A 16,193-nucleotide genomic window follows, 5' to 3' on the forward strand; every position below is an offset into this window, starting at 1 on the left:
GGCAGCTCTCAAACAGGTTGCTGTTGACTTAAATACTGGCATCCTCTTTGAAGACTACAATGAAGCTGTTTAGATCCAACCTAGTAAAGGCCCCAGGTCCTGCCTTTGCCAGAGCTCAGTTGCCACAGAAACCTTGTCATGCGAACTGCAATATTTCTAGATGTGGAAAGTCTTTCCAGATGCAACAAGCAAAGACACACCATCTAGACCCAGTGTCTGGAAAACTCCCTCCCACTGAAGGTTGAGTCTCTGTATCTGAAGACGTCCAGCTCTCAGTCATCTGAGCTCCAGGTATTACTTTAGGGCGTTTCCTCTACATATTGTGTTTCCTGCTTTCCCGGCTTCCCTGGTATTCTCTGGAATGCAAGGAAGCTACTTCATTTACTTCCCAATAAACTTTATTTCTCTGGCATTGTAAATGTGCTTCTCATTCATATTCATGCATTGTAAAGTACTTCTCATGGCTGTTTCATAAAAATACCCTTTCATTAAGAGGATGAAATGAGTCGAATGACTGAAGCCAGCTATCATCGGCCGCTGGTAAATGAGGATGGCGAGGGAGGGCTGTCCTCCTGGGAGGCTCCCACCAAGGGGAGACCATGCAGAAAACCTGGCCTTCAACACTCATGCCCATCTTGCCTTGGCTGCGGGGCCCTTGGCAACTCTGAGACTCCTCTCCAAACCTCACTGCTATCTTCTATGGTCACCCTCATCACTGTGAAATTCTCTGCTTTCCTTTCTCCAACACTGTAAAGACCAGCTTCTGTAGAAGAGGCTCAAAGAGCAGCTGCCTTCTCCTCTCAATGTCTTGGCAGCATCACCAATATATGCGTCCTGTCCAGAGACGTTTATTGAAGATACAAGAAACATGGTACATAGGACAATGACATCTCAGTTCCCTTCAAAGTAGGCACCTTGAAGCCTCACATAGTTCTCCCAATTACCATCAGCCGCCCCACTGTGTTTTCCTGAATCTCATAGACAGTCTGAAATCTCTTCCCTTTCAAAGGTGATTTTAGTTTTGGAAAAAGCCAGAAGTCACAGGGCACCAAATCTAGGTGGTAGGGGCGCTGGGTCACCTGGGTGATTCGAAGTTTTGCAAAAAAACTCTGAATAAGATGTGATGCATGAGCAGATGCGTTGTTGTGATGAAGCTGCCAATCACCATTTGCCTATAGCTGTGGACTTCTGAATCATCTGAAGAGTTTCTGAAGAGGAATGTTCAAGTTTAATGCTAAATTTGGTGCTGATTCGTTGCCCTATTTGCTCAAGTCCTTTTGAATGCAATGGCCACAGAATACACATAGAGTACACACAGGGCACTCAACAGTGTCTACTGCCCCCACTGACTAGTTCAGTGATGTCGTCATTGTTCATGTATGTGCATTCCAGTCCACCCTCCTTGGCTGCCAGGTTCCATCCGTGTTGCACAAATGTGGCACACATTTTAGTAACAGTGATTAGACTTTTTCTGGACAGGCCTCATAGATATCTATCCTTCCCTCAATGATGTTGTACATGCTCTGGGTCGTCTTCTTCTGTGTCTAACTGCCTGTCCTCTGACTCCCCTTTAGCCCGACTTCCCCCTTCTGTCCCCAATGGAGGAAATGCCCAGACCCTTGGTTCCTTGGTTTTCTCTCTCCTCTCTACGCTGATGATGCCCAAATCTCACTCTCACCGGAGCTCAAGTTCCAGTCTTTGCTTGCCGGTAGGACAGTTTCACTTGGTATCAGGCCATCACATTACATTGTACTAAGTTTAATTGGACTAAAACTATTTTTGCCAAACTGGTTCATCTTGTACTCATGTATTATGCCCAATACTTTATAATCTCAAGATCCTTTAAATGCAGGCAGGTGTGTCTCCTTACCTCCCTCTCTTCAAGTTTACTCCTCCCTCTAGGCTTTTGCTCATATCTATAATGTTCTTCCATAATCTCTTTACCATTTTACTTCCTGTAATTCCAAAAAAGGCCAATGTGCATCAATCTCCTCTAACACACAATGACCCTACCCTACCTCCCTCTTGCCTCATTTGAGAATTGTTAAGACTCTCCGGTCTATTGACCACTTGACAGATTGTCCATTTAATTTGATGTTATATGACCAACACAACCGCCATCAGTTATCTGGTATGGGTGCCTGCACTCCGTGGGGTGCTGAGAACCCAGAAATAGGTGAACCACGGTGCTGACCCACACAGCATGTGCAGAGTCTAGGGTGGATAAGACAAAGAGATAATCACTACACACAGACATCAGTGTGGCCCAAGAAAGGTGTAAGTAAAGTATGACAAATTTCTGAAGTCTGAGGGAACGATAAGAAGAGGCTCCAAGAAGAAGGTGGTGACGCTGAGTCCGGACTGCAGTGTCCAAGGCATCATGGATGAGATGAAACAAATTCACACGGACTACCGAGTCCTGTGGGGGAAAAGGGATGGCACAGCTACTCTCTCGAGAGGAGAGTGAGCTGACCCTTGCCTTGACAAGCTTTTATTGGCTTTCTAATAGCATACATCAAAGAAGGTTTTCATTCATTATACTTCGGTTTGCTTTAGGTAATTACTTTTTACAGATAGCTACAGAAGGGATGTTACTGATTACTTCTTACAGATTAATAAGGAAAAAATATTGCAAATGCAAGGGTAGCAGGTCTGGTTACACTTCAATCCTTGGGAGAATTAGCACAGACTTCAGGAAGTTACTTTAAAGACATGCAGCAAGGGCTTGCTGCCTGAACTCAGAATGGGAGAGTTTTAGCAAGAGCAAGTCACAAAGCAGCCTAGGTATAACACAAGCCTGATTTCCCACGGGAGAACTTCTTTAGGGGTGTGGTCCTGTGTGCCGACTCACCTCCCACCGGCTTTCCACATGGGTGCTGAGCTACATTTCCACGTCTCTTGAAGCGGTTCTCTACAAGATAGCACTCAGTCAGGGCTTTGAACACCCAAATATTCTGTTTATATAAATTTTGTCTGCCTGTCTCATTGACTACATGCCCTTCAAGAGATGCAGTAACTTCGCTTGATCAAAACCTAGTGTAAACCATAGAATGCTTTACGCTGAACAAACAGGGAACAATATCACTAATGAGGATTCATGAGGAGGACATTAAAGCTTTATATACTTCCCATAGTTCCAACTTCAATCAACTATGACTGTATGATATTAGCATAATTCTGGAATACAGTTTGATGGGATATGTTTGGACAGATGCGTGTGTGCAGGTCTGAGAAGAGGGAAAGTTTTGTCAAGCATGAACTTGGCCTGGTAAGGAGATGAAGCAGGGGGTATGTTTAGAGCCAGACAGACCAATTTTTAACCTGAAGCAGAGGATAAATATAGAAGATGAAACTGCAAGTAGGTAAAAATTATATTTGGCAGTGCTTTGAATGGTTATCTGTGAAATTTCCTTGTAAGGAAGGTTGGCAGGTGATACATCAGGAAGCTATGTGTAGGTGGGATTAGGTGAGAAAGAAGGAAGATCAATCTGGAGGCTGATAAAAGGTGAGAACTGAGAGGGTGGAGGTGAGGTAGGGGTGGGTTGCAGAGGTGCAGCTGGGGATCGGGGAGCTGACTGGAGGTAGAACAGGGGAGTGAGGCAGAAGAAAACTAGCACTAACTGGATACCTATTCTGGGTCAACATGACTAAAGATTTTGAGCCTCAGAAAATGAAACAATAGTGTATTTCCAGTGGGGAAAAAAAAGCTGAAAAAAATACTAGATTTGGGAGAGACGTTGGCATTATAGTACAGTAGAGGTGGAGGGGTTAAGATTCTCCAGGGGAAGATGTTAGCATGTGGAAGCATGGTGGGGACACTGACAGCAATGACGGACTAGGCCTGCGGCTCCCCGAAGTCCCTGGCATGAGGTTCTGCCTTGGCTTAGCCGGGTCTCTGAAGACAGAGATGATCTCTAGTTAAGAGCAGTTGGAGAGGGAAGGGGAAGGGCGGATGAAATGAGAGAAGTAAAGGAAGGCCGAGTTTTGGTGAGGGAGGGTCAGCAGCATCCAGGTCTGAGAAGGTGGGAATGCAGACAAACCCATGGGAAACGGCAATGGGGAGATCACTGGGGACTGGAGAGAGAGCCGGGGCTGTGCCGTGCTGGGGGAAGACGACGTAGTTCGGTGCCTCTTTCCCATCTGTCTCAAATTGTCAACTCCATAGTGACCTTAATGCAAACGTTGGAAACAACACCTTTGTACTCAGCACGATGCTTGCTTTGCCTCATCCTCTGTGGTCTACTCACCGTGTTTTAGCACCTGCCTCCCTCTTTGACCTCAGAGCACTCACATACACAGGTTCACATTGCTTCCGAATCTAGCTTTCCCAGAAAACTAGGACAATGAAGTTAGATTGCTTGGGATCATTTCAGGTTCTTTTTGACTTTTTTATTCTAGACCGAGTACAGTTAAAAACATACCAATGAACTTTGCCTTTTCCTGCCTGGGTTTGTCCCTAAGACTATTGTTGAAACTCCATTCCCATTGGGAGTCCAGCACTGAGTATGAGAGAAGCAAGGGTGGCTTTGGGAGGGTTTGCAGAATGACCCCCACATCTCATTTTGAGGTGTCTGTTCCTCTCTTTACTCAGTGACCTTGCTACTGGCCTGGCTCATTCTCCAGGTCCTCTCCTGCTTGTCCCTCATTGGAAACCCTGCTGGAGCATCTTCTCAAAACCCAAACTGTTGGCTTAGTTCTTGGATTACCACCGCAGTTTCTCCTCTCAGTGCAGTGAGGCTGGGCAGTTGATAACTTGGCAACGGCCACCTCGATGGAGCAGTCTGTGGAAGCCCTACATCCTGGTTTCACAGGCAGCTCTAACTGGGGTTGGCTCAATGGGATGGGCTGGTGTTGGTATTAACAGTGTTTCTGCTTCTCTAATTCCCCGCAGTGTGGGGCGTTCCATCTGTCTTTGGCACCGGTCGGTGTCCTGCTTGGTGTGTGCCTACTGATGGCATTGTTGGCCTCTCCTTGCCATTTGTATGCCTTAAAATACAAGTATTTGACAAGTGGTCCAACACACTACTTTGCATTTCCCAGTGAACACATTTTGCATTTCTCTTTCTTTTTAACTGAATTTATTGGGGTAACACTGGTTAATAAAATTATGTAAGTTTCAGGAGTACAATTCTGTCACACATCATCTGTATGTTGTATTATGTGTTCACCACTCCAAGTCAAGTCTCCCTTTCTCATGATGAGAATTTCAAGGGCTGGTACCTGGCCATGAGGCAAGACGGTTTGGGGAAGAGAGGGGTGGCCTCCTAATGCCTTTAAAGTCCTGTCATAGGGAGGACGGCCTCAGCGGGCTCCACTCCGTGGTTAACTACCACTGATGAGTTTACGCGTCACCTCTCCCACGAAAATAGCCTTGGCTTCCATAATAAATAGCATCCTTAAATCTCGACTGTAATTTGCGTCTGCCACAATTACACAGGCAGGTGTACAATCTTTCTGTTTGTTAGGATTTCATTTGATCATCATATTTATTGAGGGGTCATAGACTAGAGACAATGCCATCGCTTATGTAAAGGCAACAATTCTGAATACACAGTAAGTGGAGTAAATAAAAAGCAATTGTCTTCTAGAATTCCTGGGAAGCTAACAGAAACTTGGCTGTTTTCTCTACAGACTCAAGTCTTCTCAACCATTATCACGGTTACTTCTACTCGACAGCGGGAATAGTTGTGTTTTCTCCTTTTAAAAAAGGACTTTATTTATTTTGAGAGAGAGGAAGGGAGAGAGAAAGAGAAGGAGACATGAACGTGTGGTTGCCTCTCACAGGCCCCCTACTGGGGACCTGGCCTGCAACCCAGGCTTGTGCCCTGACTGGGAATTGAATGGCAACTCTTTGCTTCACAGGCTGGCGGCTCAATCCACTGAGCCACTCCAGCCAGGATGGAATAGCTGGGTTTTCTAAATTCTACTTTCCACTGTTGAAGACATGTAGATACTTATCTCTGGATGATTCCATTCTGATGGAGGTAGAAGCTGTCGTAGTGGTTATAGGGACCGCAAGGACGTATGTACCAGTTTACAACACGTGATGCCTTTCCTTTCCTTCACAAAGTGCCATTGTCTAGATTTTCCTCTTCGGGAGCTTGGGGCACAGAAGAAGGGGAGAGAGAGAGAAAAGCCTACGAATCCAGCTATTCTCTGTGTGTTGTTTCCTCTCATCCAACAGGGCTTTAGTCAGTTTGGTATGTATTTGAAGCCACACACTCATTCTCCATCTCTTTGCAGGCAGAGACTTGGGGGGAGGGCCAGTGAGTTGAGGACCGTGCACGTGGGTGAGATGTTGGGGCCTTGAAAGCACAGGCTGTGGGAGACCACGCATGTTCTCCAAAGGCGCTGTCTTCCATGAAAGCGTATTTGAAGCTCCATCTTGGAAATGACTTGTAGAACCACCCAAGAGAATGGACATCGTTATTTTATAGTGACAATGTGTTTCTGACCCATTAAAGATGCTACTTAGTTTGGTCGTTTATCCCACGGACCAGGTGTGGTTCCAAATGATATCCAGCCGATTCCCAAAACAAACATGCCCTCAGGAGATGAAGATTCGCCCTCAGTGAGGATAAGATAAAGCAATGCTCTGGGCTGAGAGAACAAGTCAGAGGAAGGGCGATGTGAGAATGGCTGTACAGGAGCAATCCGCATGGAGCTTCCGGAAGGGACTACTTTAAGAAGCGGCTTTCAGATTTTGAGCACTGATGGATTAAATATGACGTCTTCATAGTCCTCACCTCCACCTGGAAGAGCATGAGGGCGGAATATCTGTTTGCCAGAATGTATCGATGGTCACAAGATGCCATTACACATGCAACAATGTGGTGGCTTTTTGGGGTCGCGCCCTTTGGGGAGCTGGGCTCAGGTGTTTGTGTCAAAGCAACCGAGGGTTTCCTTCTTTCCAGCTTTTGGTGGGTATCGCACTTTCCCACGTAGTAGACTCCTTTCCATTAGAATAAAAACGCCCTTTTCTTCTTTGGTAGAGAGCAGGCTTTTATCTGTTGGCTCATTCTCATCCAGGATCCCAGCCTCACAGTGGTTGAGTCCCACTGAACTCAATCCACCCGTGTCCGGCCGCATCGCAGCAGCGAGGAGATTGGCAGAGAGAGGGGGTTTGTAAGGGAGTGAGCTCAGCCGCTGGAATCGGAGAGCTCGGGGTGGGGATGCTGGCCCCACCATGAGCACGGGCCACCTCTCAGAAGCATGGTGTCCTCATCTACCAATCCTGCAGGGCTGCGTGAGGACTGAGGAGCTGACGCACCCAAGGTGCCTAGCTCAGTGTGTGCTCTGCAAGCTGCAGCCATCCTAGCACGGCTCATGCTGTGTGTAAGCACGTGGCTCAGTCCTCATGTTAGTTTTCTGAATGTCCTCCCATCCAAGTACTGACCAGGCCCGATCCTGCTTAGCTTCCGAGATCAGATGAGATCGGGTGCGTTCAGGGTGGTATGGCCATAGACCCGAATGTCCTGTGAATATTGAGGAACAGCAAAAATGCAGCCTGGGGGCTTCCTGCAGCCCCCAGTAGGCAGAGACTGCCATTGCCTCCATCTGCCTTGGAAGGGACAGTTAAGGGGCATTGAATTGTCCGGTCTTCTAAATCCTTTCTGGTCTGACCTTCTAGGTTTCTCTACACAACAGGCTGGTTTCCAGGTAGGCTTTCCAATATAGTTTTTGTCACAGAGTCTGAGTGGGGCCCAGACCATGCCTTGTTAGGGACACAGAGGCACAGAAGTGCCTGTAACTTGGGGGGACGGGGTCCAGCTGTTGGTCTCCCTCAACACCCCGTGAATAAGCACCCCGTAGGCAGGTAATAGGCTGGTCACTTTGAACTCTTCACTTAACCAACCAGCATGATGGGTGAGGAGTCCTGACTTAGCAAGAAGCCAGAGTAAAAGGTTTTATGAGGCAAGGACTCGTGTGAAGTGGCCAAAAAACAAATGGAAAAATTGGTAAACAGGGTAAAAGGGGGCAATGCTGTACGTGGCTGCCCCACCCTCTGCTGACAGAATATAAGGCCCTCGGAGAGGCCCAGGGCTCACACCGGAGAAAAGGAATCAGGCTTTGATACCGACCTGTAGACCTTGCTCCCGCCCAGCACCATGCCTTACAACTGCTGCCTGTCCAGCCTGAGCTGCCGCTCCAGCTGCCCCTCCCGGCCCTGCGTGGCCCCCAGCTGCCACAACATCCCCCTGCCCGGGGCCTGCAACATCCCCGCCAACGTGGGCAACTGCGGCTGGTTCTGCGAGGGCTCCTTCAATGGCAGCGAGAAGGAGACCATGCAGTTCCTGAACGAACGCCTGGCCAGCTACCTGGAGAAGGTGCGGCAGCTGGAGCGGGAGAACGCGGAGCTGGAGTGCCGCATCCAGGAGCGCTGCCAGCAGCAGGAGCCGCTGATGTGCCCCAGCTACCAGTCCTACTTCCGGACCATCGAGGAGCTGCAGCAGAAGGTGAGGGGGGGGGGCTCCACACTGCCAATTTAGTGAACTGTTTATCTACATCTAACACGCCCCCTTCCGAAGGGATTTAAGGCTGCTCAAAGCTATTCCTGAGAATGACAAAGACAGAGGCTTCACCAGCTCAGGTATGACCCATCAGGTAGTCTTAGACCATCCATTTGGGCACGCGCACAAGTGAGAATTCCTGGCCAGAAACAGTCAGCGCGGAGGCCAGACTTAGCACACAGTGTACATCAGGAGGGGCTTCCCAGAAGAGGCAACATCTGAGCACTATGCCCATTGCACAAGCTCTCGAATCTCAGAGGAGAGCTACTGTCCACTGATCTGTCATTCTGGAAAGGGAGTGCCAGGGAAGGGCCATGTGATCTGAAGAGCGTGCACTCCCCGACCCACGCTTCATACTGGGCATGGTGTTGGAGTGGGGGACGCAGCACTCAGGTGACCTAATAGGGGAGAGAGGTGTGGCAATGGATGGCCATGGCGAAGGTGATAAGGTGCGTAACTAGCTAAGGGCAAAGTACTGTGAGAGCTCATGGAGGAAGCCACCCCCTGTAGGAACTGGGGAAGGAGGGGACTGTGGGTTATGCAAGGGGTCTTGTTCGGTGGGTGAGGTCATCTCAGGGCACTCCAGGTAGAAGGAGAAGCTTTGTGTGACAAAAGCCTTGTCCAGGGTAACGTGAGGGAAGAACGCAGAGGTCAGCAGGGCGAATAAGTTGGTCAGAGACTAGGCTGAACACCCTGTCCTGGTTTGTCTGGGATCTTTCTGGATTTAGCACCCCAAGAACCCCTTTAGTCCTAAGCAAACTGGGGTGCTGGTCCCCCTATGTGAGGCTTGGTGCCCAAGATGCTCAGTTCCTACAGGAAGCCAGCAGCAGGCCAAGAAGAGAAGAACTCAGGACAGAGGGCGCATTTCCCCTCGGCTGTTTCAGTTTTGAAATGGTCTGTTCTATTCACCCCGCTTTTGTCCCCAAACCGAAAACCCGAGAAGAATCTAAAGTGTTTAGAAGAAATGCGGCTGGCACAACATAGCTTTCTTCATGAAGACACAAGGCATTCCTTCTCAGACTAACTCCTTCCACAATTAATTCTGGCTCCAGATCCTGTGCAGCAAGGCGGAGAACGCCAGGCTGGTGGTGCAGATTGACAATGCCAAGCTGGCCGCGGACGACTTCAGGACCAAGTGAGAATTTTCGAATCATCAGAGAAGCCTAGTGAGGGGCAGGCTGAACCGCAAAGGGAGGGACCCTGTGCTGGGAGCATGCGGGCACAAGCTGTTTGCTAGCAGAGGGTGTGGGGGTGGAGGGGGGGACACAGTGTTCTTGTGTTGGCGTCGTTAGGTTCACCGTGTCAAAGTCTCGTCTCTGAACGCAGACACTCTATATTTTAAGTTTACTTTGAAGGAGCTTGAGAAACCTCCTATTCTATCTCTTTTTCACCTTAATGTCTGGATCAAGTTGAAAAGTGAATTTCACACTGATTTCCTAGTATAGGGTAGTCACTATCTACCCATTAAAATAGAGGAGGCAAAATCCGTTTCGGGGAATCGGTCAGTTTTTCTCGGGATGACCATGGCAATCCCAAAATCCTCGGCATTTCGGTGGGACTCTGCAGCTGACAGTGTAATCTTACCTGTGTCCTTTCCAGATCCTCAGACCAACCTGAAGGAGTAAGTGTCAGTGTGGTTGGTTCCCATTTTACAGATGAGGAAATCAAGGCTCAGAGAGATTGAGGAACTTAGCCACAGTCCTAACGACAAGGTTGGGTCTAACATTGGGTGCTTCCCCCATGACACCCGACGGCTCCCCAGGGGGGCTGGAAAGGAGGGTGAGGCAGCCCGTGCAGCAGGCTGACGAAGTTCGCAGACTCTCTTCTGAAGGCAGGATGGCAGGACTCAGTTGACAGGAGCCTGTGAACAGGGTTCGTGGAACAAACTCAGACACTACGGATTAGAACCTTCTTTCTGGGTCTCGGGGCAGAAATAGGTCTTTTTACTCAGCGTGGTGATATTTTCTTCAAAAACTTTGAAAAACTTCATACGCAAAGTTTATAAACTTTGAAAAATGTCAAAATACAGGTCAACCAAGGAAAGCCTAGGAAAAGCTCTTCCTCTTTAATCTCCTTGACCTTTGGCTGTGCGCGCGCACAGGTACGAGACGGAAATGGGCCTGCGGCAGCTGGTGGAGTCAGACATCAACAGCCTGCGCAGGATCCTGGACGAACTGACCCTGTGCAAGTCCGACCTGGAGGCCCAGGTGGAGTCCCTGAAGGAGGAGCTGCTCTGCCTCAAGCAGAACCACGAGCAGGTGAGGGAGACCCAGCCCCCACCGTCCCGATATTGAGAGGCCCTAACTCTGCTGGGCAGGATACCGCAGGTCTTTGCTAAAGCACACCCTGGAGCTAACAGAACATTTTGGGAGCTGCTCAAAACATATTTGGGAGATTGTTGGGGAATGAGTCACAGGCGTCCATTAAAAAAAAATCTAAAAGAGTGTGGTCAGCTGACCTACCTCTACCGGGGGCCAGACCTGTGGTCAAAAGTCCAAAGATGTTTAAAATACTTCCTATTGTTGGATAAGAGCTGTTATCTTCTGAACAGATGCCTGGCTGAGAATGGCTGAGAATGGAAGGAGATAGCAAACTCTTTGTAGTATGTGTCACCTAGACAGCAGAACCCAAGCTGGTTGGATGGACATCTGTGTAAAATGAGAGAAATGAAGGAACTCAGATAATGGTTGGTTCAGACTCAGGGCTGAATGTAACACTAGGAAACCAGATGCATGTCTCAAACATTAGATATTTTTTGTCATTAATTTTTTTTAAATTTGTTGATTTTAGAGAGAGAAGAAGGGAGAGGGGATGTAGGACAGACAGATACATACATATATACCTGCTTATTTATGCATTCAGTGGTTGAGTTTCATATGTGCCCGGACTGGGGATCGAACCTGCAACCCTAGTGGACTGAGACAATGTGCTCACCAACTGAACTACCTGACCAGGACAAACATTAGATACTTAGAAAAGGAAACAACCCTTAATAGATAGTGTATGATGGCAGAAGACATAATACAAATGGGAGCTGGAAACCTGGTTTCTCTATATTTAAATAGCAACAATTATAAACCAGTTATCATGCCACGCTTATCACTGAGAAAAGAAAAAGATCAGAGGAAAATGATAGAATCTTGGAGTGGGACGACATGTTAGCAACCATTGGATCAGGCAGCCACACGATACAGATGAGGGGAGACTCAGACAAGAGGCCTGAATCACAAGAGGTAATTTAGCTGGGCTTTGCATCAGCTGGGCTTCAACTCACAAATCTTAAATTTTGGCGCAATCTTCTTCCGACCACATTAGACTCCCTCAAAGAGAGTTTATTTCAGATCCTTTCTGTGGGTTCATTGTTCCCCTTCCTCCACCAGGAGGTCAACACCCTGCGTTGCCAGATTGGAGACCGCCTCAACGTGGAGGTGGACGCCGCCCCCACCGTGGACCTCAACCGCGTGCTCAATGAGACCAGGTGTCAGTACGAGGCCCTGGTGGAGACCAACCGCAGGGACGTGGAGGAATGGTTCGCCACCCAGGTGGGCACCTCAGCACAGGGCCACTCAGGACCTTGGGACCCTCAAAGCACAGTCTGATCCCATCTCTCACCTTTGGTGTCTCAGACCCAGGAGCTGAACAAGCAGGTGGTGTCCAGCTCAGAGCAGCTGCAGACCTGCCAGGCAGAGATCATCGAGCTGAGACGCACGGTCAACGCCCTGGAGATCGAGCTGCAGGCCCAGCACAACCTGGTGGGTACTGCCCACGCCTCCTGGTGACAAGTGTGAGGTCGGGGAATCAGAGCCACTGGCAGGCCTTTTGGGTCATAGTCTCCTGAACTCTTGAAGCTGTGACTTGCATGGAACCCTGTGGAGGGATGTGTTAAAGGAGCAGCTCTGTGACATTCCTTCTGTCCCCCCACAGAGGGACTCCCTGGAGAACACGCTGACAGAGACTGAGGCCCGCTACAGCTCCCAGCTGTCCCAGGTGCAGTGTATGATCACCAACGTGGAGTCCCAGCTGGCGGAGATCCGGGGTGACCTGGAGCGGCAGAACCAGGAGTACCAGGTGCTGCTGGACGTCAAGGCGCGGCTGGAGTGTGAGATCAACACGTACCGGGGCCTGCTGGAGAGCGAGGACTGCAAGTGAGTACTCGGCAAGAAGTACAAGCCCAGTTGCACTGAAAGATAAAATAAGGACTTTGTAGGTCAAGTTTCAGAAGCCACTGTGTCTGCAGAGACCAGAGGTTTATATTATAGCAGGGGGAAGTGCAGTGTATTTGTTGCTACCATTACCTGGCCTAAAGGTACTTTCTGGTCCAAAAGATACTTGAGAGACTGGACTCCCCCATGACTCCAAGGTCACAGAGGGAGGGCTCAGATGCACCAGAGTGTTTCCTCTTTTCCATCACTGTGGTCTCTGGCTTTGCGGAAGGGGTGATAGAACAGGCTTGGCCTCTTAAGGGGTGAGAGCATGAACCCTGCTTGTCTCGGTGTCAACTTGGGTTGAGCCCTCTCCTTTTGAAAAATTTTAGTTATCCCTCTCATGCTGAGAAGCTAATGATTCTGTTTCCCAGGCTGCCCTGCAACCCCTGCGCCACGACCAACGCATGTGACAAGCCCATTGGGCCTTGTGTCACTAATCCCTGTGCCCCTTGTGGCCCCCGAACCCGCTTTGGGCCCTGCAGCACCCTTGGGTGCTAGACATCCTGGTGCCAGCAGGAGGATTGTGGGAAGACAGAAGGACCACCGATGGAGCAGCCCTGCTTCCCTGACGCCCCTCACAGCAGGGCCCCACCCCAGGCATCGGCGTCAGTCACAGGCTAGAGGAAGAACATACATCCAGGGTGCGGCCGGCTCTGAGCCCTGCCTGCTCACTCCTCTTCGCTGAAGGCTGCCCTCCTGTAGTTATTCTGTGACCTGCCCCGAGGGTCTGACAGGTTGGGGCCGGGAAGGTGTCATCTGAGACTTCCTGTGGTTCCCTCTGTTGCTTTGACCTTTTCTTGCAGCCCCCCAGTCCCTTCGCACACCTCCTAATAAACTTTCCTCTTGCAAAGCAGAGATGACGTGTGTTCAATGTGTATGCGCTTCTTATAAACCCACGTGAAAGCTCAGGCAGGCTGTGTAGTTGGATCCTCCCCCAAAAGGTCTTTGTCATCATTCATTAATAATCATTAAGCACAATGAGGGCCATCAGGACCACTAAGGCGAAAGGCCTCATCTAAATATGTAAACTCATTCATTATGGGACCTTACTCAGTAAAATTCACCCGTTACCATTTCTAGGAAGTCCCACTTTTTCTTCTCCAAGTGCACGCAGGAGGAGGGGCAGGAGCTAACACTCACTGAACAGCAACCAAGTACCAGGAACAGCATGACTCGTCTTTTCTCTTACTTACACAGTAACAACCATGGGACTGAACGCAGAGCCGGGTCTCTGAATGTCGGGCACACGTGAGGCGGGGCTGCGAGAGACTGAAACTGATTTCAAATAAGCACACAGAGTTGATGCTCCCTTCAAAGCCATCGCCTGGGAGAGAGGAGGCTATGTACCCCACACATTGCTGAGACGCTCTCCTCTGGGCAAGACTGAAGAACTGAAAATAGGAGCAAGGGCCATCTCTTAGGTTTGAGCGGTACCCAGCCCCGTTGTGAAGTGTTTCTCTTTTCATTTGACTGCTTTAACCACTGGGACTAACTTTGGATTTGGGGATTCCCCCCAGCAAAAGTTCTTTAGAATCAAACTAGCACATGGAGTCTTTGCCAATGTGACAAGTGATAGCTTTGCTGGTGCCCGGCTTCTGCCGGTGCCCACTGATGCCTGGCCATAGGTCCCCTGGCCACGGTCCCTGACTTTGGCCAACCGCTGGTCATGTCTTCTCTCTTTGAGATACAGCTGGTGCTCTCTCCCCCTGTGGAGATGATGCCGGTTCTAATCTTGGTTTCACTCTCCCGCTTCACTGTTGTTGGAGCTTCCTTATCAAGACCACAGGCAGGAGGCCTGGAAGGTGACCGAGTGACACTCCAGGCCGTGCCCGGCATGTCCCAGACCCATCTGGTGCATCCCAGCCTCTCTTCCTTCCTGCAGCGCTGCTTCACCCCTAGGAGCCCCCTCCAGGCCTTGCGCAGATGCCCTTGTGCAGTTGCTCTCATCAGGTCTCCGTGCTGGGACCACCGTCCACCAGCTGTTACCTGCAGCAGGGACAGGTGCCCAAAAAGACAGGGACCCTTGTCTTTTGGGTTTCGTTGCCATGGCTGAAAAGCCTACTGCCAATCTAATGGTGATTCTGTTATTGATAATCCTTCTTTCCTAATCTCTCTTTGATTCTAAGATTGTCTCTTTTTGTCTAGTGTTGTGCAGCTTCACTGAATTACGTCTAGAGGTGGGTCTTTGTTTTTCTTCTTAGGATTGAGGTGCATCTGGAACGCACTGGGAAGGAGCCCCTCCTTTCTCTGGGTGCTGTGTCGAGGCGCACAACTGAATTCTTTCCTCGATGCCTCTCTTTAGAATATGAAATCCGTGTCACGTTAGGCCTTGCAACAAAACAGAAGTTACAGGTACGGACAATTCTGAGCGCTTCTGCTTCTTGGGTAATGAATTGTTCCTACATCACCAGTTATTAGGAATCGTCAGATCCAAAGAAGCCTGACATCTCAAACTGGGTGAAGCATACTAATTGTTGTAAGAATGTCTGAGTTGTGAGAGCAAAGCTCGGGAGCTTCGTAATCAGGCGTCGAAACTGACTGTGGCCACCAGCATCTCAGCTCAGGGTGTCTCAAGTCTCAGGTACCAAGTCTGGTGTGGGTGCTCTTTTAAAAGCACAGGTGCCGAGTACAGTGTGAGACCCAGGAAGGGTCCTGGCAACGTGCCTGTCCACGTATCCAAGACCCTGTCCGTGGTCCTGATCTTACGGAGCCCCTTGGCCACACTTGCCAGTTTCAACCTTCACCTCCACTTGGAAGCTTTCTCCTCCTTGACCTTCTGTCTTGCCAAGAACGGGCTCTCTTCATTTTCTCTTGCCATTTCTCCATTTCTCCCTGGCTCTTTTTCTTTGTCCTGCTCTCTGGTTGGGGAATTTCCCGAAGTTTGGCCCTCAGCCCCTTGCCGATCCTCTCTTTGGGCTCCGCTCTTGACTCACTGCTCCAACACTCGAATCTGCACTGGGGTCACATCTGCCATCAGTTCTAGTCCGTTCCAAGGACCGGCTGCACATTTCCCCGTTTCCTCAAATATAGCTCGTCAAGAATGAAACTATATCACTGCTTCACTTAGACCCTTCCATGGCTCCCCACTGCTGTTAAGAAAAAGCCTGAAATCAAAGGGATGTAAAAGTCCTTCATGTCTTCAGAAAACTTAGCTACAGAGAGAGGTGGCCACATAAGTCCTGACAATGCCATGTTCAAGGTGAGCGGTGAGCCTGGAGAGGAGGAGGGAGAGAGGATCTGTCAGAAGTTAGGAAAGGAAGTAGGTTCTATGGAGCAACAGGGAGGAAGGAGAGAACCTGCTTCTCCTCCACCCTCAGCACTCCCTGGCTTCCACTGTCCCTACTGGGCTTCTCTCAGTCCCTCTGATGCAGAACTCCCCAACTTACTGAGGTCTGAGGAAGTTAGGGAAGGAGGTAACGCACTTATTTATGTAGCACAGTTCGATGGAAAGAATAGAGATTCATGCTGGCATCCTGGC

The 16,193-nt window shown here is 49.4% G+C and overlaps 1 protein-coding gene across 1 annotated transcript; it reads left to right on the forward strand.

The window, feature by feature from the left end:
- The first annotated feature begins 8,105 nt into the window (after positions 1-8,105).
- Positions 8,106-13,213, forward strand: LOC118978081 (keratin, type I cuticular Ha3-I-like). The gene is made up of 7 exons (XM_037033332.1): positions 8,106-8,456; positions 9,563-9,645; positions 10,612-10,768; positions 11,891-12,052; positions 12,137-12,262; positions 12,435-12,655; positions 13,087-13,213. The coding sequence occupies exons 1-7, from the start codon at positions 8,109-8,111 to the stop codon at positions 13,211-13,213; spliced, it is 1,224 nt and encodes a 407-aa protein (XP_036889227.1). The 5' UTR covers positions 8,106-8,108.
- Positions 13,214-16,193: the final 2,980 nt, after the last annotated feature.

Source organism: Sturnira hondurensis, unplaced genomic scaffold, assembly GCF_014824575.4.
Source record: "Sturnira hondurensis isolate 20B ecotype Veracruz unplaced genomic scaffold, ASM1482457v3 Scaffold0021632, whole genome shotgun sequence".
Lineage (NCBI taxonomy): Eukaryota > Metazoa > Chordata > Mammalia > Chiroptera > Phyllostomidae > Sturnira > Sturnira hondurensis.